We start from the raw sequence: 26,136 nt of genomic DNA on the forward strand, positions 1-26,136 counted from the left end.
CCCAAAATGAAAATTTTGTCATTAATCACTTACCCCCATGTCGTTCCATACCCGTAAAAGTTTTGTTCGTCTTCGGAACACAAATTAAGATATTTTTGATGTGACATCAAGGGTTTAACCATAATTTTGCAAAGCTACGAGAATACTTTTTGTATGGAAAGAAAACTAACGACTTTATTCAACAGTTCGTCTCCGCGTCAGCGTAGCGCAATTTTGAATATCCGCTGGACGCAAACTGCGTACACTCTTCTGTGTCAGCTGCACTGCGCGGATGCGCTGTTTTCGTTCAAATCAAAGCGTAAATATATGTAGAAGATGTATCCGTGCAGTGCGGCTGACACAGAAGAGCGAATGCAGTTTTAATTATAGATACGTTGCATCTATAATTAAAGTCCAAAACATCAAACATTCTTACGGTCCACAAACTTTTGAATGGTAGTGTGTGTACACATTTTAAAATTGTTAAATATATATATTCAATAATGCATATAAAAATTTTGCAAGACTTTTCCGCTAGTCAGTCATTTTGCTATATGGGAAGCATGAAGCTAAGATCAGCTGAGATAAATCTGCTTTCCCTTAAAAAGGTGGTGAATTTGTTTGTCTGGATTGCATTTTTAGTAGACCTTTTATCAGTTCATGTATTTCTTGGGAATCGAACCCATAAGCCTCATGAATTTAACACATTAGCAGTCATCCAACCACCATAAAGGCAACCCTTTTTACTAGCCACACTTATTTGGCCCTTTAATTAGAAACATTATGCTTTATTCATGCCAAGAGCCAGACAACAAGTTTCTACTAGCAATGAGGCATGGTTTATGTGTAGCCAGACATCAAATTTCCTGACATCTCATTTACATCTATAGGACACCAGTGACCCAGTCATCAAACCGCCGGCAGCGGCAGCACTGTTTTGTGTGCGTTTGGCCACTTTTATAGACGTGATATATGTGGAGGGTAAATAAGTTTGGTGGTAGCCGAGCAAGTTTGATGTTTCTGTGAGTAATGAAGGCGTTCAGCCCCCTCCAGCTGTTTGGCCCCACAGTCATTACAGCGTCCAACAGCTGCTCTTACCCCATACATTTACCAACACCTTTGTGTATGTGTCTTTAGACCTGCTGCACACTCCATGTGAGAGATTTACTCTGTCAGACAACATATGTTTTTCATTGTTTTCTATTTCCATGTGTTTTATTAAAAAAAAAAAAAGCTATTACATTTTTTTTTATTTTTTTTTTTTTTAGTTGTGTGCATTAAATCATGCACACACAGTAAGTCCAAAAATATAATGACTTTTTTAATATTAATCCTATAATATTTTCTTATAATATTACAAAAACAATAAAAACTAAAATCAGTCACTGTAAATACTAAGTGCTAAATTTATGTATCACAATGTTATAATGTACAGTATGAAAAATGGATATTCATTTAGAAATTTGACAAAGATTGCATCTAACAGTAATATAAATTATTAGTGTTTGTTAGATGATGGCAAAGCTAATCTAAATGTAAAAAGATAAATATTAAATATTTACAGAGCCCTGTGCATGTCATGGACAAAAATATATTAAGTATTTATTCCATTGTTTTATTTATAATTTGCCTTGTTTTATTAATTTATTCCCTTATTTTAATAATTTGTTACCTTGTTTTAGTTCATTAATTTAAGAATTTGCAAATTAAGAATTTGTTCCCACAACTTAATTTGTTCCCTTGTTTTAGTAAGTAATTAAATAAGTGATTTTATCCAGAACAAATTTATATATTGCAAATTCTTAATTCATGACCACAGTTTCATGGGAATAAATTCAAGTCATTGTCACATTATTTTTTTATATATATTATATTTATATATATATATATATATATATATATATATATATATATATATAATATATATATATATATATATATATATATATATATATACTATTTTTCATGTAATGTACAGGGCTCTCTGAATTTCCAATATAAATTTAATTAAATTTATAGAAATTAATATGCAAAATAAGGAAATTTTAAAAAATATCTAAAAAAATTATAGAAGTAAAAAAAATAACAATTGATAGGGCACCAATATATTGTGCATGCAATAAAGTGTAATACAAATTGCATTTGTAGTCGTACACCATGAAAGGTAGAGACATGCTTGTGTAATGTGGAGTCATTCCCATTCTTCGCTAGTGCTGAGGAATAATCCTCTTTGGGCGGTTATCGATCAAATCATTATTCCTGCACAATTAGAGCGTCTCAGAGGTGTTAGTCCCAACACAAAGATGGACAGCGTGCGCTGGGCTCCCAAATTATCTCCACCTTAGTTATTCAAGAGGTTAGACGTTTGAGGACACAACTGAGATCAAACTGCCTTACTTTTGGACGACGCTATTAGCGCATCATTCACGCACCACTAATTTCTTTTGCTTTAATCCCACATGCAATTAAATGATTTTTCATACCACTTTTATCAATTCACCTTTATCTTTGTATAAACGTTTGGCTGGATTATTGGAGTCCGATTGTTGGTCTATGACAGGAAATCTGTAGCATTGTTAGTTGGCGTAGACTGGCTGGAGAAATGTCCTCACTTTCCTCGCCCCATTGACTTATCAGAGCATTTCTGTAGGTAATCATTATTCTCTATGGCTACAGAGCAGCCAGATAAGACTTGGGCTCATTAATTCTGTGCCAGACTGGGAATATCAGCTTTGGACATCAACCACGGTCCACAAGACTGAGAAAGGCAAGAATCCCGTCCTTTCATTACCACTGTCCTCAGAGAGGAATGTGATGCGTTGGGACGTAATAGAGCCATAATGCAATATAATACTTATCTGCTTATCCCTGTATACCTTATACAGTGGGGAAAAAATTATTTGATCCCCTGCTGATTTTGTACGTTTTTTCTCTGACAAATAAATGATCAGTCTATAATTTTAATGGTAGTTTTATTTGAACAGTGAGAGACAGAATAACAACAAAAAAATCCAGAAAAATGCATTTCAAAAAAGTTATAAATTGATTTGCATTTTGAGTAAAATAAGTATTTGACCCCTTTGCAAAACATGACTTAGTACTTGGTGGCAAAACCCTTTCCAAGACATTAAGGTTTCCAGGCTGACGTTTGGCAACTCAAACCTTCAGCTCCCTCCACATTTTTTCTATGGGATTAAGGTCTGAAGACTGGCTAGGCCACTCCAGGACCTTAATGTGCTGCTTCTTGAGCCACTCCTTTGTTGCCTGGCCGTGTGTTTTGTTTCATTGTCATGCTGGAATACCCATCCACGACACATTTTCAATACCCCGGCCCTGATGGATTTCAGTCCTTCACGGCGTAGTGTGTTACCAATTGTTTTCTTGGTGACTATGGTCCCAGCTGACTTGAGATCATTGACAAGATCCTCCCGTGTAGTTCTGGGCTGATTCCTCACCGTTCTCATGATCATTGAAACTCCTCCAGGTGAGATCTTGCTGTCCGAGGGAGATGGACAGTTATTTTGTGTTTCTTCCATTTGTGAATAATTGCACCAACTGTTATCACCTTCTCGCCAAGCAATTCCAGCCTTGTGTAGGTCTACAATCTTGTTCCTGACATCCTTGGACAGCTCTTTGGTCTTGGCCATGGTGGAGAGTTTGGAATTTGATTGATTGATTGCTTCTGTGGACAGGTGTCTTTTATACAGGTAACAAACTTGAGATCAGGAGCACTCCCTTTAAGAGAGTGCTCCTAATCTCAGCTCCTTACCTGTATAAAAGACACCTGGGAGCCAGAAATCTTGCTGGTTGATAGGGGATCAAATACTTATTTCACTCATTAAAATTCAAATTAATTAAACTTTTTTTTGAAATATGTTTTTCTGGATTTGTTTGTTGTTGGTGTTATTCTGTCTCTCACTGTTCAAATAAATCTACCATTAAAATTATAGGCTGATAATTTCTTTGTCAGTGGGCAAACGTACAAAATAGCAGGGGATCAAATATTTTTTTTTGGTTTTTTTTGTATCTGAAAGCACTATAGTGCATTGAAACGCATGAAGAACAACCGATTTAATTTGTTGTATTTTGAATTATACTATTAAACTAACTTAAAACATTACAAAAGTAATAAACTAACTTATCTAATGTATTTTTTGATAATTATAACTTTATAATTTCTATTTAAAGTATTTTAATAATTAAAAAAAAAAATTAGAAAGTGAGAAATGTGTAGCTTAACTTTTGTTGACCACCTTGATTGCAAATGAACTAATATATAATACAATACTATAATACATATAGTAATTGTAATATATGACACAATTACTACAAAATAATACTAAAAAACAATATATAATAATTAGGGCCGGGACTCGATTAAAAAAATTATTCTAATTAATTAGAGGCTTTGTAATTAATTAATCGAAATTAATCGCATTTTAATCGCATATAAATATTTGACCTGAGAACAGTGAGAAGTAAGTTTTTTTTATATGGATTTTTAAATTTCCCATCCACAGGGCCAACCAAAGCGGTCTCATCAGCTTCTTTGTCCATGTTCACTGTGGTTTGTTTTTGGCTGTTTCTCAATATGCGTTCTTCAGCGATCTTGCGTCCTTGTGTTCTCGTTCTACGTCATCATTAACCGTCGAAGTTCAGTTCCAATTCTCAAGAATGCAAGTACAGAGGATGCATGAAAGTGCCCGGATATGTTCTTGAAACTGAGGATGCATCGAGTGCAGACTTGAGAGAATCGAGCCGTTAGAAATCCCAGAAAACGCTGTGGGTGGCCGGTGTACGGAAGCCTGTAAGCTTTAAAGTCGCTCTCACAAATACTTAACGGCTCTTCAAGTTGAAAGTAAACATTTATCGTTTTGTTTTGGTTAATTTTAATAAAGTTATAAGACCCGGAGAAAGTCTGCATTTTTATTGGCATATTAAAATTAATCTTAATAGTAAAACATATAACGCTGTAAAATAAAACACAATACAATTATATGAAAGTAATATCTATAATAGTATGAAATGTTTTAATAAGTTATGACATTTTGTAATATTGATTGCTCATTGGGCGTTTCTTATGCTGAGATTATGCGGTCAGTTAAGCAGGAACGCAGTACATCTCAGTTCTCATAAGTGTGCGTTCTGTGTTCTCGCGTCCTTCCGAGTTCGTTCTTCCAAGGAAGCTCTCTCTCGCGCACTCTCCCCGTGTTCGCTTGACTTTTGTCAAGCCCGGCGCCTCATAGGCAAGACCGGTCTCCACGAGAACGCAAGTCCGTTCTTTGCGTCTTTTGTCTGAACGCTAGTAGGTGCTCCAGTATAATCGGTCCGCCGAAACTCATCCAGTGAGAAACGTTCCGCGGTGCAAAAATAAGTGCGATTAAAATGCGTTAAAAAAATTTAACGCGTTATTTTTGTGTAATTAATTAATCTAAATTAACGCGTTAAAGTCCCGGCCCTAATAATAATAATAATAATAATAATAGAAATACTGATAAAAAGAAACAAAATAAGAAATAAAAAAATATTAATTACTACAATATATAATATACATCTAATTTATAATATATAATTACTACAAAATAATACTACAAAAACAATATATAATGATTATAATAGTAATACTAATAAGAAAAAAAATACAATAATATTAAATAAAATAGTAAAAAAAAAGTAAAATTACCATTACTATTATTAAGTATAATGATCATTACGTTGTCAAAATACAGAAATTAAATTAAACTAATTAAAATTCAATTTTGGATATTAATTATCAGACAGTTGAGCGTTGCACAAATCATCTGTCAGTTATGAAAGAAAATATTAAACAATTTCTAATTATGAATATCTTTAATTATACTTAAATAATTGTAAGCCATTGGCTTCAGGTAAAGGGAGATTCTGTATTAATCATTCCCTTACATGATGCCTCTTGTGATTATTTAATGAAGTATTGCACTCAGTATTCACATTATATAGAATTAATTTGCTTTTAATCTCCATTAATTTGGCCTTGTGGTGTGTTTGTTTCTGAACCATTTAAACCACTGATGTGTTGTTTACAGTTATGATGTATCTGGTATCTCTTTCACATGACGTCTCTTTTTTTTATTCTCTCAACGGTTCGGAGATGTTCATCTATCGATTGCCTGGCGTAATAGTGCTAACAGCTCAGCGTGATAAAGACTGAAATAAGATAAAGCCTCACCGAATGGGTTTTCGCTCTATCACAGGATGAGTAATGTCTTTTCAACAGCACAGCTACTCCTACACACAAGCAGACCCATGAACTAATGCTGGCCACACCACAAACGAGGACGGTTTTCATCCAGCGGTGATGTGTCACTTACTCGGTTGTCAAGGATTATTAATGACTACTTTTAATGATGTGTGAAGGTTCAAACGGAGTACGTGACCTGACTTGACACCACTTTGTTTCAGTATCCAATGAAACATCAGAGTTCATGATGACAGAAATTGTATTAATGTAAACTGAATTTGCATTTCCAGCATGTGGTGGACGCAGCCCTCATGTTCATCCTGATCACAACAGCATCTATGAGGTGTGATGTGAACACTGTCCTGTCGTGTGCGTGTGTGTAGGAGTTGAATGAGATGATCTGGCTGTCTCAGTCTCCATCATCCATAGAAAAACCAAATCAGCCTCCACGCGCCAGCGTGTCTTTGGGCTGTGTGCGCCGATATGATTCAGAGTGTTTTTGTGTCCCTTTTTGTACAGAGAGGCACATTTAAATCTAAAATTTTCAACGAGTTAGGCCAATATCAGCTGTATCTGAAAAGTGTGATTGTGAATATTTTAAATGAAAGCTACCAGAGGGAGTGTTACAGTGATTTTATTGCTTTTATGAAATGTCGTCGTCACCAATATGATAAAAAAAAAGTCCAATATTGTCATGTTAATGCCAATAACCGATAAATGGGTAATGTTCAAATTCTATACTGTTTTGTCTGAACACATTGTAATCCTTAAAACGACTTATTTCAGTAATTGCAAATTAATCACACATCAGTTTGGGCTGAGAAATGACCACCCAAAAGACAGCAGCGGACTTACATACCTATCCAATAAGACAAACCCAATAAGAACTGTATCTGTTTTATGTTGATACTTTTATGATGAGATGTTATCATGCTGTGTTTGTGACTTTTTAAAATGTAAATGTCCCATTTTACAGTTTTGTCCCCCTTGTCTCTTTGCCTGTCCTCTAGGGAGTGACATACTGTGGCGAGAGCTCAGCCAGTAGCCTGACAATGGCCAACGTACCCTGGCACGAGGAGGTCGTCTACTTCGTGCAGCAGCTTGCCAACCTGGTCCCAGACTATGAAATTGCCTGTGAACACGAGCACTCCAACTGTCTGTTACTTGCACACCACAAGGTAACCCTGAACAGACATGCTGTTCATAGCTGCTGTTCTACTCCTGCACTGCGTTAATGTAATACTTTATTTGTAACTTATAGCTGTTACAAATAAAGACTCCACTGCCATTTCTGTAAATGTCATTGAAAATGTGTTGATATGGGCACTTGCATTAAACTGCCATTCAGGTGAAGGGTTAAACCTTCCTTCCTGCATTTTTATGCTGTCTCCTGACACAGCGCTAGTCATTCTTACAGCTACTCTTGTTTTACATTTGTTTCTTGTGACAGCTTCTCTAATGGTTTGCGTGGGCAGTGAGCCCTTACCAGCGCTCTTCTCTCACAAACAAAAAACATATTCATGTGCAAGTGTCATATGGTGCTTCAGTATCCTTTTATGATTTGCTGTTTGTATTGAAATCAAGTACCATAAATTTGTGCATGTGATTCTATGGTGAAGATTTCCATTCTAACACACAATGGGGTATTTAATTTACTAAAAAATATAGTCTTGTGTGTTTTCCCTGCTTAAAAACATCTGAAAGCAGTCTTTGAGGTGTTGTTTGCTGGTTTTACAGAGGTTCTGCAGCCAGGCTGGGAAAAAATAATCTGAAGACCTGCTTAGCCTGATAAGACTGGCAGAGCATCATCATTTACTCACCCTCATGTCATTCCAAACTGTATGATAATCTGAAGAATGTTTTAGCTGCTTTTGTCCATATTATGAAAAGTGGTAGGGTCCAAAATCTTTAAATGATGAAATGGCTAAGATGTTAACATTAATCAGTACAGAGCAGATCGAAAAACACATTCATACACAGACTTTATCAAATATGGGTATGTTTTCTCTTAATAATCACTGGCAACAAGCCATATACTCAAGATGCAGGATAGGACACTCATCTTTTACTCTATTGATACTCTTGGCAGTGTTTTAAACCAAGTTGATTCAAATTTAGCTTTTTTTTTGGAAAATTGATCTTTTAGTTAAATACCTTTTAGTTGTGTTACCACAAGTATGGTTTTCTCTATGAAAATAACTAAGAAGCTAGCATCAAACAAGCAAACATATTTGTCGAACATCAAATTGGTTCTTGCACATCATGTGAACAAATGTCATAAGTTGTGACCGCTAGGCAAGGTTTGATGTTAGTACATGGAGTTATTTAACACAACCTTTATGTCCTTTTTGGAGTATGAAAGTTATGGACCCCATTGACTTTCATTATATAGAATAACAAATATATAGTTCAAAATATCTTTTATGAGGGTATAAAGAGGTAAAATATAGTCTTTCATTGGTGTTACTTGAGGGTAAGTAAATTACAGAATGTTTTTTTTCTCGTTAACTTTAAGATCTTTTTCATTTATCATTCTTTTTTGGATTATGAAAACATCTTTCACTCCATATCTGACCCAGTTAACTCCATATTGTGCTTTGAAATACTGAACAATTCTAATTTTACATCATTTTTGACATCCCTCCTGAACTTTTTTTCTTGCAGTAACGAATGTCTAATACTGCCCCAGATCTCTCTTGTCCGCTCATTTCCATGCTGTTTACTTCCTTTTGCTGAAGATTTTCCTCACTTGATTTCTAAATATCCCATTAATTCATTCAGCTTCCTTTTTCTCTTAAGGCAAGGAGAGCATTCTTATTTGCATCACCACCCATTTGCATCCTTTAAAACCCCTCTATTCATTTCTCCATTCATGCCTCATCATGCAGAGCTACAAACACGACGGCTGTAAATGAGCTGCAGTATTGGAGAGTCGTAGTCATTGTGAGTGCCCAGCGCAACCTCCACTCAAGCCCACACAGGCATGAGAAGGTGCTCGGTCCTCCACTGCCTTACCATCAAGTGTTTGGAAACAAGGCGAAGAGGTTTGCTGGTGGGCAGCTTAGGAGGCTGGATGCGAGACCTATGAAGATAGAGTGCCAATACAGTAATAATGGCAACAAAAGATTAATGAAGGACTTTTCACAGGTGTGTGGTTTGTTGGACGAAGATTTTACAGCCCTTCAGCCTCCTCACGCTATTATTAACCAATTAATATGGTTAGATGCATGATGTCACTCCTTGTGGGTGGAGCTGCATCTCATGATTCACTGAGGAAGATGCTTTAGGGTGCAATGTGAAAACTTTAAACACAAACCATCATTTTATCCAAATGATCCTGACTTCTTTGCCATCTTCGGCAGTCATACCGTCTTGCTTCTGAAATTCAAATGACACACTGATAAAGCCAGTCCCCAGCGCTCAAGCACCGAGCTGCTTTGCCTTCCTCTGCAAGGATTTGTCCCTGCTTTATGCATGTTAAAGAGCTCTCTTTGCATTGCCTGTGACAGACGTCTAAATGAAAAGGCATTGAATTTGATGTGAAAATTCATTCCTCACTACATCACCGCCAACCGCAGAGAGACTCACTCTTGATTTCTGTTCGGCTCGGCCGTGACTCACGAGGGTGCTAAAAAGGCCCATTGTTCCTGTAATAAGAAGCCATTTTTCACATTGGACCTTGGAAGGCCACCGACAGTATTTCATTGCATTGACTTTGTTTTGCTGCCGCATTCGTTTTTTTCTTATTTCAGGGTTGCAAACATTCGCTCTTTATCCACGGTGTTCTTGACGAGGTAAGACCCTCTGAATGAATTTACAGCTCTTTACTGTGTGGAGCTGACAGCTTATATTCTCATAAAGTTAGAGCGCTGCGTCCTCAAAGCTCTTCCTATCGCTCCATGCTCGGAGCTAGAGGAAGGAAGGAAATTAAAGCATGTAAAGCAGGGTTAAAGAGGATTTAAATCCATCAAGAGTTTTAGAAGTCGTGGGGAAGTCGAGTTTTAGAAGTCGGGGGAAGTCGTGGCCTAATGGTTAGAGAGTCGGACTCGTAATCGAAAGGTTGCGGGTTCGAGTCCCCGGCCGGTAGGGATTGTAGGTGGGGGGGAGTGAATGTACAGCGCTCTCTCCACCCTCAATACCATGACTGAGGTCCCCGGGCGCTGCCCACTGCTCCGGGTGTGTGTTCACGGTGTGTGTGTGTGTGTGCATTTGTTCACTACTCACTGCTGTGTGTGTGCACTTGGATGGGTTAAACGCAGAGCACCAATTTCGAGTATGGGTCACCATACTTGACAATACGTCACGACGACAAAAGATAGAAGTAGAAGCAGCTTGATATTCTAAAATGTCCTATGATATTCTGGTCAGTAGATATGAATCTGTTCCCTCTTTCGATGCAAGTCTTTGGGATATTTTCTCCCTTTTATCATCCTAATAATTTAGAAAAGTAGTAGCACATTTCTATTCAGCAAACAGAACAGTTTAGTTATTCATGTTCATAACACAAACTGTGCAGAGCAAGTTGTGCACCTAAATTTAATACTTGAGCTTTGCTTTCAGCCCCAAGTATGAGCAATAGTAATAGAAATGTTTGCCTTAGCAAGCACTACTAATAAGAGATGTAGCCTTGAAGCATGTTGCATTTTTTAAAAAGCCTTAGCTGGCCTTATGAACATTCAGTAATTCATAAACAAGATTACCCATTTAAACTTTAAAGTCCCAATAGTCTCTCAGTAACTACACCAGACTGTAGAAGCCCCGCAGCACACCGTACAGACAAGACCATCATTAATTTTGGGGGATGTTTATAGTGTTTAGGGAATGAAAGAGGGACTGCAATCTGTGTTGCGTGATGTGGCGTCCCAAAACCACATTTCTTATGTTTAGTGCTCCCAGTTAACTATGCAGAAGCAATTTTACAAATGAATGAAGCCTTAAAGTGCACTCTTTCAATAGCAAGGCCATCTGTTGGCATGGCAGATGTGGATAGTTTTGCACTCCGAAAATAAAAGGGCTGCCAGTTTCCCCCTCTTACATGGCATCTGAAGTTGAGTATTCTTTTCCAATTGCTCCATTTTGGACTCTACTTAATTAAGCTACTTTGAAACTATAGCTTGCCAAGTTAGAAGTTCATAATTTATCGTTCAGCTACCCTTTGTGATATTTATCTGGTACAAACAAATGAGGATATTAAGGTTGCAGCTGCAAATTGATTATGCTGTGTTAATTATATCAATTATCAACCATTTTTTTCATATTTGTTGATATTGAGCATTTGATTTGTCACAAATTTTTAGCAAATCTTAAAGTGAATATCGATTTTGTTGTGATGCATAAATGTGTAGCATTTAAAGCGATTGACTTTGGCACTGGAAGACCCAGTTTGTTGTTTTTTGTTTTCATTAAATTGAACAGTCCTTTTGAAAAGTAACTGGACTTCCCAACACAATTTGGGAGAGAGATGAGTGATTTGGATTATTGCTCAGTCACATTGCTCAGTTGTTACAGGTGTAAATCTAGTAGCAATGCTATTTTTAGTTACTTCCAAACACCTTGTTTCCTAATGTGAGTATTATAGGAGAATGGTGAGCTGCATGTGTGTAAGATTGACAAGGAGGGGAAGAGATTTTTAAAGCAGTTGGGGATGTATCCTTGGCCTTCCCGGAGAGATGAGTTGGGCCCCATGGGAGCCTTCATCTCCTGATTGCTGAGTATCTGTGAGAAGGCTATGGAGAGATTCACCTCAGCAAATTACTCAATAATGAAAACATGCAGCTAAGGAAGATGGTTCTCAAGAGGATGCAAACTGCTTAAGGCCTTACAGACTGACTGCAGAGATAGCTTTTGAGGCTGCCTCTAGGAAGCTTCAGGTAAGCAGCTAAACAGCGGTAGTATGACACAAGGACAAAGATCACATACTTGGCACTGCACTAAGAGGAAGTGGTGGCCTTGGCGTTTTCAGTAGTGGGAAGGTATGTTTGCTTCTCAGTTGTGGTGCAGGTGACCAGGTTGTCTTTCAGCAAGTTGGGCAGTGGTGGAAAGAAAGAGCATGTCGAGAGATGGGAGGAACAGGAGCCTGGCGCCTATAGCTGATTGCATCACCATGCTGAGCATGGGTCACAGTAAAGCATCTCATCAGTGCAGTGTGAAATGTAATCAGTGCAGCTCCCCACTAGCACTCTTTACGCCTGTGTGTCAGAGAATGGTATAAAGGTGCTGATGGAAATTGATTAAATGTATAGGGTGGGAAAACAAGCAGAACTAAGCTGTGCCTACACCCTGACATAGATCCAAAGCTTGAGTCAGGATTCGGTAAGATTGATTGAACTTAAGGTTTGCTTGAAAGGTCTGGATGGAGACCACAGGTCCTGCATCTCAACTCGATGTGCAAGTTTGTGAGTTATACTTTTAGCACATCACGCGCTTCACCCCAAATGACATAATTGGTGTAGACCCTGCCACTTTCTACACTTGTCTTGAAGGTCTTGAAGATTTGAGGGTGTCCCGTTTGATCTTTTGATTCTGAAGAGTGCCTAGTTTGCCGCTTCACTCTTGAGGTACTAGCATTTCAAGTATGAACTTGAAAAAGGAGTTCAAGGATTGAGGGTGTCATTTGGGACTGTGTCATTAAAGACTATGAACTCTGTTCCCCGAAAGCAACTTCCTTTGGCCTCTTCCTCTGATTTGCACCTGCCTTGGTGTTTAGTATCAGAACTTTGCCCAGTTGGCAGTGTACATGCTTGGAAAACACCATCAGACCTCATTAGTCAAAGTCAACACCTGTCAGGCAGGGAGACTCTGTCCAATCTTCAACTGTGTGTCTGTTTTTTTGTGTTATTTATCACAGTGCTCTATCACCTGCTGTCTTTCTTAACTCTTTTCTTTCCTGTGTGTCTGCAGTTCAAAGTCGACGGGGAGTGGTGGACGTGGATTGACTACGAACGCTTCCAGGAGCTCATTCTGGAATACGAGGAGAGCGGGGGTACCAAGAGCTTCTCAGCAATGGACTACATGGCCAAGACCCCCAGCTGGGCCATTTTTGGGGCCCGAGAGAGGGGATTTGACCCCTCTGACACACGTTTCCAGAGAAAGAATAAGACCAAAGATATATCAGGGTGCTGATGTTACTTTTGCCTTCCTATTTTTAAGTCTGTAGGGGAATTTGTATTTTTAATGAATGGAATAGATGGCCTGATTGACTACACCTATAGATTAAGACTTTTCTTTTTATTGTTTTAGCCAAGGCTCAGTTTGCTCTCCAAGACTTGCCTTAGGGATGAAATTCTGGTTAGCAGATACTTGACAACTCTTTTTTCATGCTGTTTTAATGAATGTTTGCTGCTGTTTTTAGTTATGATCACAGTAATAAAGAATTTCATTCCCAAGTCCTGTTAACTCTGAGCTTTGGATCTAATAGCTCTGGTAAGAAAACCATCAGCAGGACAGACCGGAAGAACTAGTGACTTCAATTTAAGGCTTCATTTGCTCATACCACCTTAGGGCCTAAATTTAGAGCGCACAAGAGGAAAGAACTGCAGAAGAAAATATCACTATAGTTAGCTACGTTAATAACATGTCACCTCAAACTGTGATTTGTGTGTTCTTTTAGACGTTTAGAGGGCAATTGAGTCAGATGGGACTTTGAATGGAGCAGTTCTTATGGATTGGCCCATGATACAGCTGAAAGCTATTTGGAATCAGAACTGCCCCATAAATATCTCCCCATATAATATCCATTCAAGACACTGAAATGTGAAATTGCAGTTCTTACCTTTTGCATTGTCTTATTGTTTTTTTGGTCTTGGGTATTTCTGCACAACGTTGACGGATTACATCAAGTCAAATGTCACTGCAGGTTTTCTTTTGTATTATTTTGTTTGTGCTTAATTGGGTTACATTGATATTGTGAATACACCCAAAAAGTATCTCCAAACTGCATTTGTTTTTCATGTACATGCAGGTGTGTTGCAAATGAAATTGAGTTTTGTTGTAGCTGCTATCTTGGCGTCTTATTATTAAAACTTTTATGGTGTTCTACAGAAGTTTGAATGTTATTGTAAGAGATGGGAATGTGCTTGATGCTGAGTGAACTAGGTCACAGCCGTTTCACAGCTCTGCGACTGAATGAAGTGGTCTTGAGTGACGGATGAGAGGCGTAATATTAAGACCAGACACCGAGTTCCCTGCTTTCTGTCCCTCTGTTCAAAGTAAAGAGTCAACTGGTAATGCTACATTCATCTGAAGTCAAATTGGGATATTCTTATTTTGTTTATAAATGTGCTCCATTATATAAATGTGCAAATATTTTTTCTCAGCTCCACACTTTTATGGCACTTTGATGTAATGCATGGTTAACAATAGCTTCAATCCTATTCTTTAAGTTCACAATGAGTTCTCCTGTCTCTGGATTCTGACGATATCTGACGAATCCTTTAACTGGATTCAAGTTAGCAAAAGTTAGTCCACTGAGAGCACTTACAGCTGAAAGTTCACCGGATTTATCGGAATGTTTAAACTACAGCCTTTAAAGTGCCTTGTCTCCTAGTTGTTTAAACATAACAGAAACCGAGAGATGTGTAATGGTCTGTGACAAGTGACAGAAAAGCTATTTCACACCGCTGTGAAAAGGTGCCGAGCTGATCTAAGCTAATGTGACACACTGTCTTCCTCATGCATTTCGGTCAATTTAGCCACCCGAAGGGAATTCACCGCCCAAATACACTCTTTTTGTAGTCCATGAGGGCATTTTATTTTGAATTTAATTGGGTTATTTCTGTGGATTTTTCTGACTTTTGCAACCTATATAAAAGATGGCTTGATTTGGATGCTTTTTCCTTTGACAGGTAGTAATGCCATTAAAATGTGTAAATTTTTGACAAGTCAGGTTCACAGAGTGAAGGACTGGACTGTCACCCCTTCTTACTGTTACAACAGCCATATCACCCTGCAGCCCAAGACTGGTTGCACACTGAAGCTAAGCAGGGTTGAGCCTGGTCAGTACCTGGGTGGGAGACCTCCTGGGAAAACTAGGTTGCTGTTGGAAGAGATGTTAGTGAGACCATCAGGGGGTGCTCACCTTGTGGTCTGTGTGGGTCCTAATGCCCCAGTATAGTGACGGGAACACTATACAGTAAAAACCACCTGTCCTTCGGATGAGGCGTTAAACCGAGGTCTTGACTCTCTGTGGTCATTAAAAATCCCAAATCCTGGCCAAATTTCCCCGTTGGCCTCTGACCATCATGGCCTCCTAATCATCCCCATACACTAATTGGCTTCATCACTCTGTCTCCTCTCCACCAATAAGCTAGTGTGTGGTGGGCATTCTGGTGCAATATGGCTGCCGTCGCATCATCCAGGTGGATGCTGCACATTGGTGGTGGCTGAGGAGATTCTCCCCTTCTATGTAAAGTGCTTTGAGTACCCAGAAAAGCGCTATATAAATGTAACAAATAATTATAATAATTGTCAATGTCCTATGTTTCATATTCTCAGTTCAGGACCCCTTTAAATAAAAATGAAAAGACGATCGGTTCACTTCCCATTTGAACTGAGGCACTGCAGTTATCTGCCACAACTCATGACACATTAAAGAGCCACAAAGCGGTATTTATTGTTTGAATTTCTTTAAAAAATTAACACATAAAAGCTAAAAAACATCCTCTGAGGGGTTGGCATTATCTTTTCTCAGGTGTTCGGTCATCTCAGATCATTTAAGGGTTGGATCCAGACCAAAGCCTCTGTAATTCCTAGTTACCACGGGATGTTACTCCAGTGACAGAAACAGAGAAACAAATAGAGACATAATTAGCATAGCTGCTGTTCCATCTAAGCAAAAATGATTTGTTCAACCCAAGCTAAAGAATAATAATAATGTACATTTGATCAGATATAACTGCAGTACAAGAGTGTGTGTGTGCTTTGTGCCCTTCCCAGTAGAAATCTCACTCTGCACCTTTCCCGGCAGAAATCGCGTTCCTCCCCTCAGGGGGCCCCCTCCATCGTCAGGCCCTCGGAATCGTCCTATAAACCCCCCCCACCACCACCACCTTTGATCCACAATGTATTTTTAACTGCACGAGGACATGTGTAGCGTGAAAGCGCCATGGCTTGACAGGTCTTTGCGGATGTTCAAATTGTATATGGTGGAATTTGAAATTATTCAAGTACATGTTCTTTCTAATGTGCCTAAACAAATGTTTAATTTCTCGCAGTGTCTATCTCAGCCTCCGTTACTAATGGATTTCCTCCTTCATGAGTTCACTCAGCTATGCCACCCTAAACCTCAGTCCCTCGAATAGGTTTCACAGAGCGAGGGATAAGAGACAAGCTGTACTGGAACAGCATGAGGTCTTATTACCTCAGTCTCCGCTTCCGTTTTAAGCCTCCACTCCCACTGTCCACTGAACGTTTTGAAGAATCCTTTGCGTAATGGGAGAAAAAAATAAATATATATATATATATATATATATATATATATATATATATATATATATATATATATATATATATATATATATATGTATATATGTGTGTATGCTTATTTTTTTTTACTAGCAAGAGTAGAGAAAATGGCCTTAAGTTGACATTGTGTTTTGATGTGTTGTCATAAGTGGAGTGACAACTCAATTGACAGCTCAAAGGCACATGGAAGATCTGAGACACAAATTCAAGGGCTTAGTGGCCCTTTCATCAGATTTCAACACATTGGCTTGTCACTGGAATTTGTTTTCAAGTGAATATGTTTCATAGGATGCGCCACAGCTTTGATTCTCACAGACGTGCACACTAAATGTCTTGCACTTCAACAATCTGGACCTTTTTGGTCCCAGAATAGTCAGACATTTAAAAGATAAAAGAACAAGTAGTGCTTTTTTAAAGGCTTTATACTTTAGTCAGTCCTTGTCCTTTCTTTTTCCTTTAATATCAGAATTATTGGAACCCTTGGTAAATATGATCAAAGAAGACTGTGAAAATTAACCTGCTTTGTTAATCCTTTTGATCTTTTATTTAAAAAATTCACAAAAAGCTAACCTTTCATTGGATAATAAGAATTTAAAATGGGGGGAAATATCATTATGAAATAAATGTTTTTCTCAAACACACGTTGGACACAATTATTGGCACCCCTAGAAATCCTTAAGAGTAAAATATCTCTGAAGTATACTCCCATTCATATTCACAATTTTGAGCACTCTAGGGTGATTATGAACATGAAATTATCCAGCCATGGCTTCCTGTTTCACAGAAATATAAATAGGAGGGAAAACAAATCCCAAATTCCCTTAATCATCCATCACAATGAGAAAAAACAAAGAATATATTTCTGATGTGCAGCAAAAGATAATTGAGCTTCACAAATTAGTGAAGTGGCTTTAAGAAAAGAGCTAGAGCAGTGAAAATCCCCATTTCCACCATCAGGGCAATAATTAAGAATTTCCAATCAACAGAAAATGTAATTAAACTGCCTGGAAGAGGACGTGTGTCTATATCGTCCTAATGCACGGTGAGAACGAGAGTTTGAGTGGCTAAAGACTCTTCAAGGATCACAGCTGGAGAATTGCAGAAAATAGTTGAGTCTCGGGGTCAGAAAACCTTAAAAAAAAATTGTCAAACAGCCCCTACATCACCACATGTTGTTTGGGAGGATTTCAAGAAAAATTCTCCTAGCTCATCCAAAAACAAACTCCAGCATATTCAGTTATCAGACAGGACTGGCACTTCAAATGGGACTGGCTTCTATGGTCAGATGAAACTAAAAAATGAACTTTTTAGCAGCAAACACTCAAGATGGGTTTGGTGAACACAGGGATAAAAAGTACCCCATGTGTACAATGAAATATACTGCTGTATTTGTGATGTTGTGGGCCTATATTTCTGCTGGAGGTCCTGGACATCTTGTTCAGACACATGGCATCATGGATTCTATCAAATACCAACAGATAAAAAAATCTATAAGGGACTGATTCTATTATAAATCTTATAATGGGCCATGTTTGGATCTTCCAACCGTACAATAATCCAAACACAAACCTCAAAAACAACACAAAAATGGGTCACTGAGCACAAAACCAAGCTTCGTCTGGCCATTCCAGTCCTCTGACCTGAACCCTGTAGAAAATGAGTGAGGTGAACTGAAGAGATGAAGCTGTGAATCTAAAGGATCTGGAGTGATTCTGGATGAAGGAATGGTCTCTGATCTCTTGTCAGGTGTTCTCTAACCTCATCAGGCATTATAGGAGAAGATTTAGAGCTGTTAAACTGACAAATGGAGGTTTCAAAAAGTATTGAATAAAAAGGTGCCAATAATTGTGTCCAACGTGTGTTTGAGAAAAACATTTATTTCATAATGATATTTCCCCCCATTTTAAATTCTTATTATCCAATGAAAGGTTAGCTTTTTGTGATTTTTTAAAATAAAAGATCAAAAGGATTAACAAAGCAGGTTAATTTTCACAGTCTTCTTTGATCATATTTACCAAGGGTTCCAATAATTCTGACCACAACTGTAACTATATAAAATCACAACTATGATGTCTGTGTCCCTACAGTATTTTAAATGTTTGGTTCATTCCTGATTTTTTTACAGTCAAAATATTTTCTCCAACAGTATGTTTGATTTATCTTATGAAAAAAAAAACTGTTAACATGGTTATACACCGTTGCCATCAGTGATTTCATCGACTAAACAAGCTTGTCTTGTAGTGTGTACTAGTAATAGTAAATGGTTGGGTCTAGGGATTGTACTGTTTGACAAAAGATGCTGATCCAGGAACATGTCCTACTTGGCAGAATCACGGCCATCACCGCTGCTTCTCCACCTTTCTCTGAATCCAACACTAACCCACTGCCTTAACTGAGGTGGTCAGGAGCCAATGGCAGCTCTGTTTTGTGGCTGAGAGGCACAAAGCTCTGGGCTTCTTGTCAAAAAGACAGATTTTGCTGGAGCCAAACTGAGCTATCCTCTGCCAAAAAGGAAGTTGCTTAAAATGACAGCAACAGCTTTCAAAGCTCTCACCTACTACAGATTGTTCTGAGATGCAAAGTGGAGAGCCTAACAGAATATGCTTCTGTTCGCTTTATTACAGAATATTAAATTAATCTTCATAACTACTGCTTTTAAAGATACGGTTCACCCAAAATTAAAATTACCCCATGATTTACTCACCCTCAAGCAGTCTTAGGTGTACTTTCTTCTCTCAGACAAATACAATCTGAGTTATATTAAAAAATGCCCTGGCTCTACCAAGCTTTATAATCAGAATCGGAATGAGCTTTATTGGCCAAGTACGTTTACACATACAAGGAATTTGTTATAGTGACAGAAGTTCCACAGTGCAACAGAAAGACAGCAACAGGACAGGAAACAGATAATAAAAGAGTAATATACAAATATCCAAATAGGCAATGTACAAAACAGCAAAAACGCAATATATAATATAGACAATTATGTGTTTACAGGTCTGATATGTGCAAATTTGAAATGAAAAAAATAAGTGTGGTGAATGAATAATGTATAATAGAGTTGTTTGTTCCGTGTTTTATTGTCAAGTGTTCATGAGATGGATTGCCTGAGGGAAGAAACTGTTCCTGTGTCTGGTCGTTCTGGTGCTCAGAGCTCTGTAGCGTCGACCAGACGGTATTAGTTCAAAGAGGGAGTGTGCTGGATGTGAGGGGTCCAGAGTGATTTTGCCAGCCCTTTTGCTCACTCTAGATGAGTACAGTTCTTGAAGAGTGGGGAGGCTTGTACCAATGATTCGCTCAGCAGTCCGGACTACCCTCCGTAGTCTTCTGAGGTAAGATTTGGTAGCTGAGCTGAACCAGACAGTTATTGAAGTGCAGAGGATTCAATAATGGCAGAGTAGAACTGTTTCAGCAGCTCCTGTGGCAGGTTGAACTTCTTCAGCTGGCGAAGAAAATACAACCTCTGCTGGGCCTTTTTGACAATAGAGTCAATGTGATTGTCCCACTTCAGGACCTGAGAGTTGGTGGTGCCCAGGAATCTGAATGACTCCACTGCAGTCACAGTGCTGTTCATGATGGTGATTGGGGGGAGTGCAGGGGGGTTTCTCCTGAAGTCAAGTCAAGTCACCTTTATTTATATAGCGCTTTTTACAATGCAAATTGTGTCAAAGCACTGCACAATATCAAAAAAGGAAAATAATGTGTCAATAAGTTTAAATAGTGTCTTTGCAATCAGGTCGATATCGCTGGAAATGAAGCGTGAAGTCCACGATAATCTCCACAGTTTTGAGCGTATTGAGCTCCAGGTTGTTAAGACTGCACCATACTTCAGGAGCTTGACAGAGGGGTCTTTAGAGATGCAGTCGTTGATGTAGAGGGGGGAGAGAACGCAGCCCTGAGGAATTCCAGTGCTGATCGTACGGGTGATGGATGTGTATTTTCCCAGCCTCACTAGCTGCTACCTGTCTGGCAAGAAGCTGGTGATCCACTAACAGACAGAGGTGGGCACGGAGAGCTGTGCCAGTTTATTATGTAGGGTGTCCGGGATGATGGTGTTAAAAGCAGAGCTGAAGTCCACAAACAGGATCCTCACATAAGTCCCTGGTCTGTCCAGATGCTGCAGAATGAAATGCAGTCCCATATTGACTGCATCATCCACAGACCTGTTTGCTCTGTAGGCAAACTGCAGGGGGTCCAGTAAGGGTCCAGTGATGTCCTTCAGATAAGCCAAAATCAGTCTTTCAAATGATTTCATGGCCACAGACATTAGAGCCACAGGTCTGTAGTCATTAAGTCCAGTAATTTTGGGTTTCTTTTGGACGGGATGATGGTGGAGTTTTGAAGCACGAGGGGACTTCGCACAGCTCCAGTGATCTGTTGAAGATCTGTGTGAAGATGGGGGCCAGCTGGTCAGCACAGGTTTTTAGGCAGGCTGGTGACACCGTCTGGGCTGGTGCTTTCCTCCTTTTGTTCTTTCTGAAGACCTGGTGCACCTCGTCTTCGCTGATCTGAATTGTAGGTGTGGGGGAGAGGGGGGTTGCTGCAGGTGTGAATGGTTGTGTGGAGAGGTGTTCCGAGCGGGTGGGGGGTGATTTGTCAAACCTGCAATAAAACTCATTCAGGTCGTCTGCTAGTTGTTGATTCTCCAGAGTGCTGGGGGATGGGGTCTTGTAACTGGTCATATCTTTCATACCTTTCCACACTGAAGCAGAATCACTGGAAGAGAATTTGTTCCATAGCTTGTCAGAATAATTCCTCTTTGTCACTCTGATCTCCTTTTCCAGTGTGTATTTGGCCTGTTTGTACAAGACTTTATCCCCCTTTCTGTAAGCATCTTCTTTGGCCTAACAAAGCTGTCTGAGTTTTGCAGTGAACAATGGTTTGTCATTTTTGTAGGTTAAATGAGTCCTGGAAGGAATGCACATATCCTCACAGAAACTGATATATGAAGTTACAGTCTCTGTGAGCTCGTCCAGATCAGTGGCAGCAGTTTCAAAAACATTTCAATCATTGAGAGAGAAACAGGCTTGTAAATCCCGCTCTGTTTCATTAGTCCATCTTTTAACAGTTCTTAATACAGGTTTTGCAGATTTAAGTTTCTGCCTGTAGGTCGGAATAAGATGAACCAAACAGTGATCAGAGAGTCCTAAAGCTGCTCGTGGAACAGAGTGATATGCGTCTTTTATTGTTGTGTAACTGTGATCCAATATATTACTGTCTCTGGTGGGACATGTGATGTGCTGTCTGTATTTTGGCAGTTCATGGGAGAGATTTGCTTTATTAAAGTCCCCGAGAATGATTAAAACGGAGTCTGGGTGTTGCTGTTCTGTGTCTGTGAACAGATCAGCGAGTTTCTGTAAAGCTGTGCTCACGTGCGCTTGCGGTGGAATGTAGACACTCACGAGAATGAACGAGCAGAACTCCCGCGGGGAATAGAACAGCTTGCAGTTAATGAAGAGCGTTTCTAGATCTGAACAGCACATCTTCTTTAACACAGTAACATCTGTACACCACCTCTCATTGATGTAAAAGCACGTCCTGCCGCCGCGCGATTTCCCCGTTGATTCCACGTCCCGATCTGCTCTGATCAGCTTGAAGTTAGCCAGATGTAGGACGCTGTCCGGTATGTAGTCATTCAGCCAGGTTTACATGAAACACAGAGCAGCAGAGTTAGAAAAATCCTTGTTTGTCTGAGAGAGCAGAAGGAGTTCGTCCGTTTTGGTGGGTAGAGAGCGGAGATTCGCCAGATGTCTTCACAAGCGCGCCGGCTTGCTTCCCCCGTCTGCGCGTCCTGAAACATTTGACCAGAGCTACGGCTCCGCCAACTACAATGTCCAGCAAAACGTCCAAATAGTCAAAATCCGGTAAAAGATTTTGTGGTGTGTTCTGCCGAATGTTCAGCAGGTCATCCCTGATAAAACTGATCGTATTTGAGTAACAAAAAACAGTACAAACACTGAAGAGCAAAGCACAGTACCTGCCATCTGCGGCACCATCTTATATTTAAATGGCAGTAAATGTGGGTTGAGATTTTGAAGCCCAAAAAAGTGTATTCATCCATCATAAAAAGTGCTCCACATGGCTCTGTGGGGTTAATAAAGGACTTCTGAAGCGAAGTCCCCATGTTTAAAGGGGACATCAGATGCAAAATCATGTTTGAACATAAATGTGTTGGCAGTGTGTGAACACAACCACACTATAATGATAAAAATCCACCCAGTGCTTTTTTAAAATCCCCACAAATCATAAGAACTTTCTCAGATCAAGCCGTTCACAGATTCTTGGCAAAGTGACGCAACATTGACCTACCTAAATGCGTTTGTTTGCAGGAATCATTTTACACCAGACTGCTTTGTAAATGAAGGTCAGTACAAAGCAGGTTGTGCTAAAAAGTTGTTCCTGAAGCATGGATGGTAGCTTGACCAACAGAAGTAGTATGTTTTTTTTTTTATGAATCTTTGCAAATTGCCTTTCCTAATAAAGTGCTAGTTAGCAAATTCCACGATGAATGCGGCTAAAGTTAACAGTCTCACACTGTGTGTACACCAGCTGCAAGAGGCACAGCGCAACAAAATACTGTAGAACTCATTATATTCAGTGATGCTGTCTACACTGGATGCGGCACAACATGACAAATCCCTGACAATAAACTGCTGCCTCATTCTATTTATGAGTACTGACACAAAGTTCAAATGATTTGCAACGGTCGCTTTGGCACATCCAGGTGGCCTTTGTGGAGGGTTTATAAAGGTGTTTGTTTAACAAATTTAAATTGTTTTTGAGCAATTATAACTGAATTAAAAGAAAAGTGATTTGTACAGAAGAGAGGGGCGGGGTGAGCAGAGCTTATTAGCATTTAAAGGGACATACATCGACACGGGTCGCAGTGAACAGAGCTGTTTTTGACAAGGTAAAAAGTTTTGTTTCACACTACCATTGAGAAATTTTAAGCAAAGTATGTTCTCCACCTTATTTTTCCCGTAAGATCAGGCGTGGGCATTTGTAAATTTAATTTGTCTGGCTTCCGGTGTAATTCGCATCAAGCTATTTCTAGATGTACAAAACAGCTCGTTTTACTGCTTGATATTGCAAATTGGTGTGTCTTACCATGTTATTTTAATGTATTATCTTAATTATGAACACACTGGTTTGTAGTGCAAATAGTTTTAGTGTTTACTGCACGTTATTCTTCTCGTTATTTCCCTATAGTGACTAATGAACCATAAGTCTCACACATTCACATTTGGAAATTTTCCACTAACTCACGTTCTCAAGAGAGTGGTGTTCCAGCAGATGACGTAGGCATAGTGTAACCTCGTAGTCTCACGAGAACCAAGTTTTGTTTACAGCAAAGGAAAACAAGTCTCCTCTTGGCTTATATCAAAATCCTCAGAGATGTTCTTTACAAATCCTAATTTTCTACTTCTAATTTATGACCAGTGTTTGGTTTTGCTCTCTCCTCTGTGTTTTCGTATTCGTCACCGCGCTTGCCTGCATCCTATGTTATCCGCTGAAACGCCACACACTCGTGAATGTTAATACAACAGTTAGCAGGAGCTACAGATCACGGTTTATAAAGTTTTAAAAATGAATTTCGCTTCAGAAGGCCTTTATTTAACCCCCGGAGCGGTGTGGAGCACTTTTTAAGATGGATGGATGCACTTTTTTTGGCCTTCAAAATCTCGACCCCCGTTCACTGCCATTATAAAGCTTGGAAGAACCAGGACATTTAATGTAAATCCGATTGTATTCGTCTGAAAGAAGACAGTCATATACACCTAGGATGTCTTGAGGGTGAGTAAATGACGGGGTAATTTTCATTTTTGAGTGAACTATCACTTTAATGCTCATTGTTTGCTTTCTGTAAGAGCAACATCAATAATGATAGCAGAATCATCTCTACTAATTCCCTTATTAATTGATGTGAGTCAATTAACTTCACGGCTGCAAGGAACGCAGTTTTTTCTGGCATATGGATGTTTCTTTGCGGAAAGATTTGCATTTTAATAAAAAAATCAACTTAATACATTTATCACACAAAGTGAATCACAATGTATTCCACATATTGCACATATTCCACCTTAATGCCCATAAGCAAAATGCTAAGTGAATAGATGTCAGGGATCCAGTACTGGCCCATAGGTTAATTATATGGCAACCTCTGGTCTTCTTGACCGGTGAAAGAGGTCTAATAATATGTTAATGACTAAGGCAGATATATACAACAACACTGCCTGTGCACACTGCAAAAAATGGCCTGCAGGCACAAGGCCAGCTCACAGCCCTTAGTCATGAAACAGTATAAACAAGAGCAGTCTTGTAACGAGATAAAAACTATCATGGTGCTACGGTTTTGTTCGATAGTGTTCTGGTCTGTTTTTTGTTCCGTTTTATTTTGTTGTTTTTTTTTGTCTAGTTTATTTAGCTTTTTGTTTGTTTTGATTCAACATGGATATTTGGACATGGTTCTTTGGCAAAGCAGTATTTATTTTTATTACATTCTTTGAAGTACTTCAGCGTAAATACATGAATATGGAAATATCCAGAATGAACCTGCTAACATCTGGATAACTTAAGCAGTGCTTAATGTTTGAAGTTTTCTCACATTCTCTACTTATGGTTTCATTCCTTTTCTCAAGATGTTGCTGAGACAGAGATTGAGAAGTTTGATGTTGATTACAGACCTTGTGTGAAAATTGGCGTATTTTCACAGCCCCTTGGAATCCTTAAAGGAACAGTTCACCTCAATACGGTCACAGCGATTCTCAAGTTAACTGCTCACTTGAGGCGGAGATTATCAGTGAGTAACTTGGTCTGTTACGCAAATCTATTGTATAATATATTTGAACACTTGGAATATAGATTTATAGGGTCATGTGGAGTGCTTTTAACTTTTTTTATGCTGCTTTTGTGGCCCTTTTGAAGCTTAAAAGCCTCAGTCTCTGCTCACTGTAATTGCATGGATTGACCAGACTTCAGGGTTTCTCCTTTTGTACTCCCCATAAGAATGAAGTCAAAAAAGTGAGTAAATAATAACAAGCCTTCATTTTTGGATGAACTGTTTCTTTCGGAACCTTTAAGTACGCTAGCATTTGGAATTGTAGCTGCTCTTATAGGGCAGAGAGGGACAGCTTGATGCCAGCTGACACAGTGTCACACCTAAATGTGTCCTCATGCGCCACAGGGTCTCTGTCTGTGTGGCTGACTCACACACAGCCTATCCTGAACAAAATCCTCCACTTCTTGCACCATTATCAGCCTGAATTTTTGTTAATGATCTTATAGTTGAATACTTTGTAAATTCAAATAATTACCCATTTACCTACTTAAATCACAACCTTTGTGTTTAATATAAAAATATTGGTGTTGCAAACGATGCTGGTGATTACCTTGATGCTTCTCCCATCCCTATCTCAGTTTTTGGGGTTATTCTGTTAAGATGGCCTTGTTTTAAGAAAGATGCAGTGTGTCTTTAA

The 26,136-nt window shown here is 38.9% G+C and overlaps 1 protein-coding gene across 1 annotated transcript in view; it reads left to right on the forward strand.

The window, feature by feature from the left end:
- Nucleotides 1-14,241, forward strand: part of LOC306851462 (S-adenosyl-L-methionine-dependent tRNA 4-demethylwyosine synthase TYW1-like) — a 69,508-nt gene extending 55,267 nt beyond the window's left edge. The window contains exons 15-16 of the mRNA XM_079387711.1: nucleotides 7,210-7,377; nucleotides 13,100-14,241. Coding sequence (XP_079243837.1) covers nucleotides 7,210-7,377; nucleotides 13,100-13,321 — 390 coding nt within the window. The 3' untranslated portion in view covers nucleotides 13,322-14,241. The remainder of the gene's footprint in view (nucleotides 1-7,209; nucleotides 7,378-13,099) is intronic.
- Nucleotides 14,242-26,136: the final 11,895 nt, after the last annotated feature.

The sequence above is a fragment of the Barbus barbus genome, assembly GCF_936440315.1.
Source record: "Barbus barbus genome assembly, chromosome: 31".
Taxonomy (NCBI): Eukaryota; Metazoa; Chordata; class Actinopteri; order Cypriniformes; family Cyprinidae; genus Barbus; species Barbus barbus.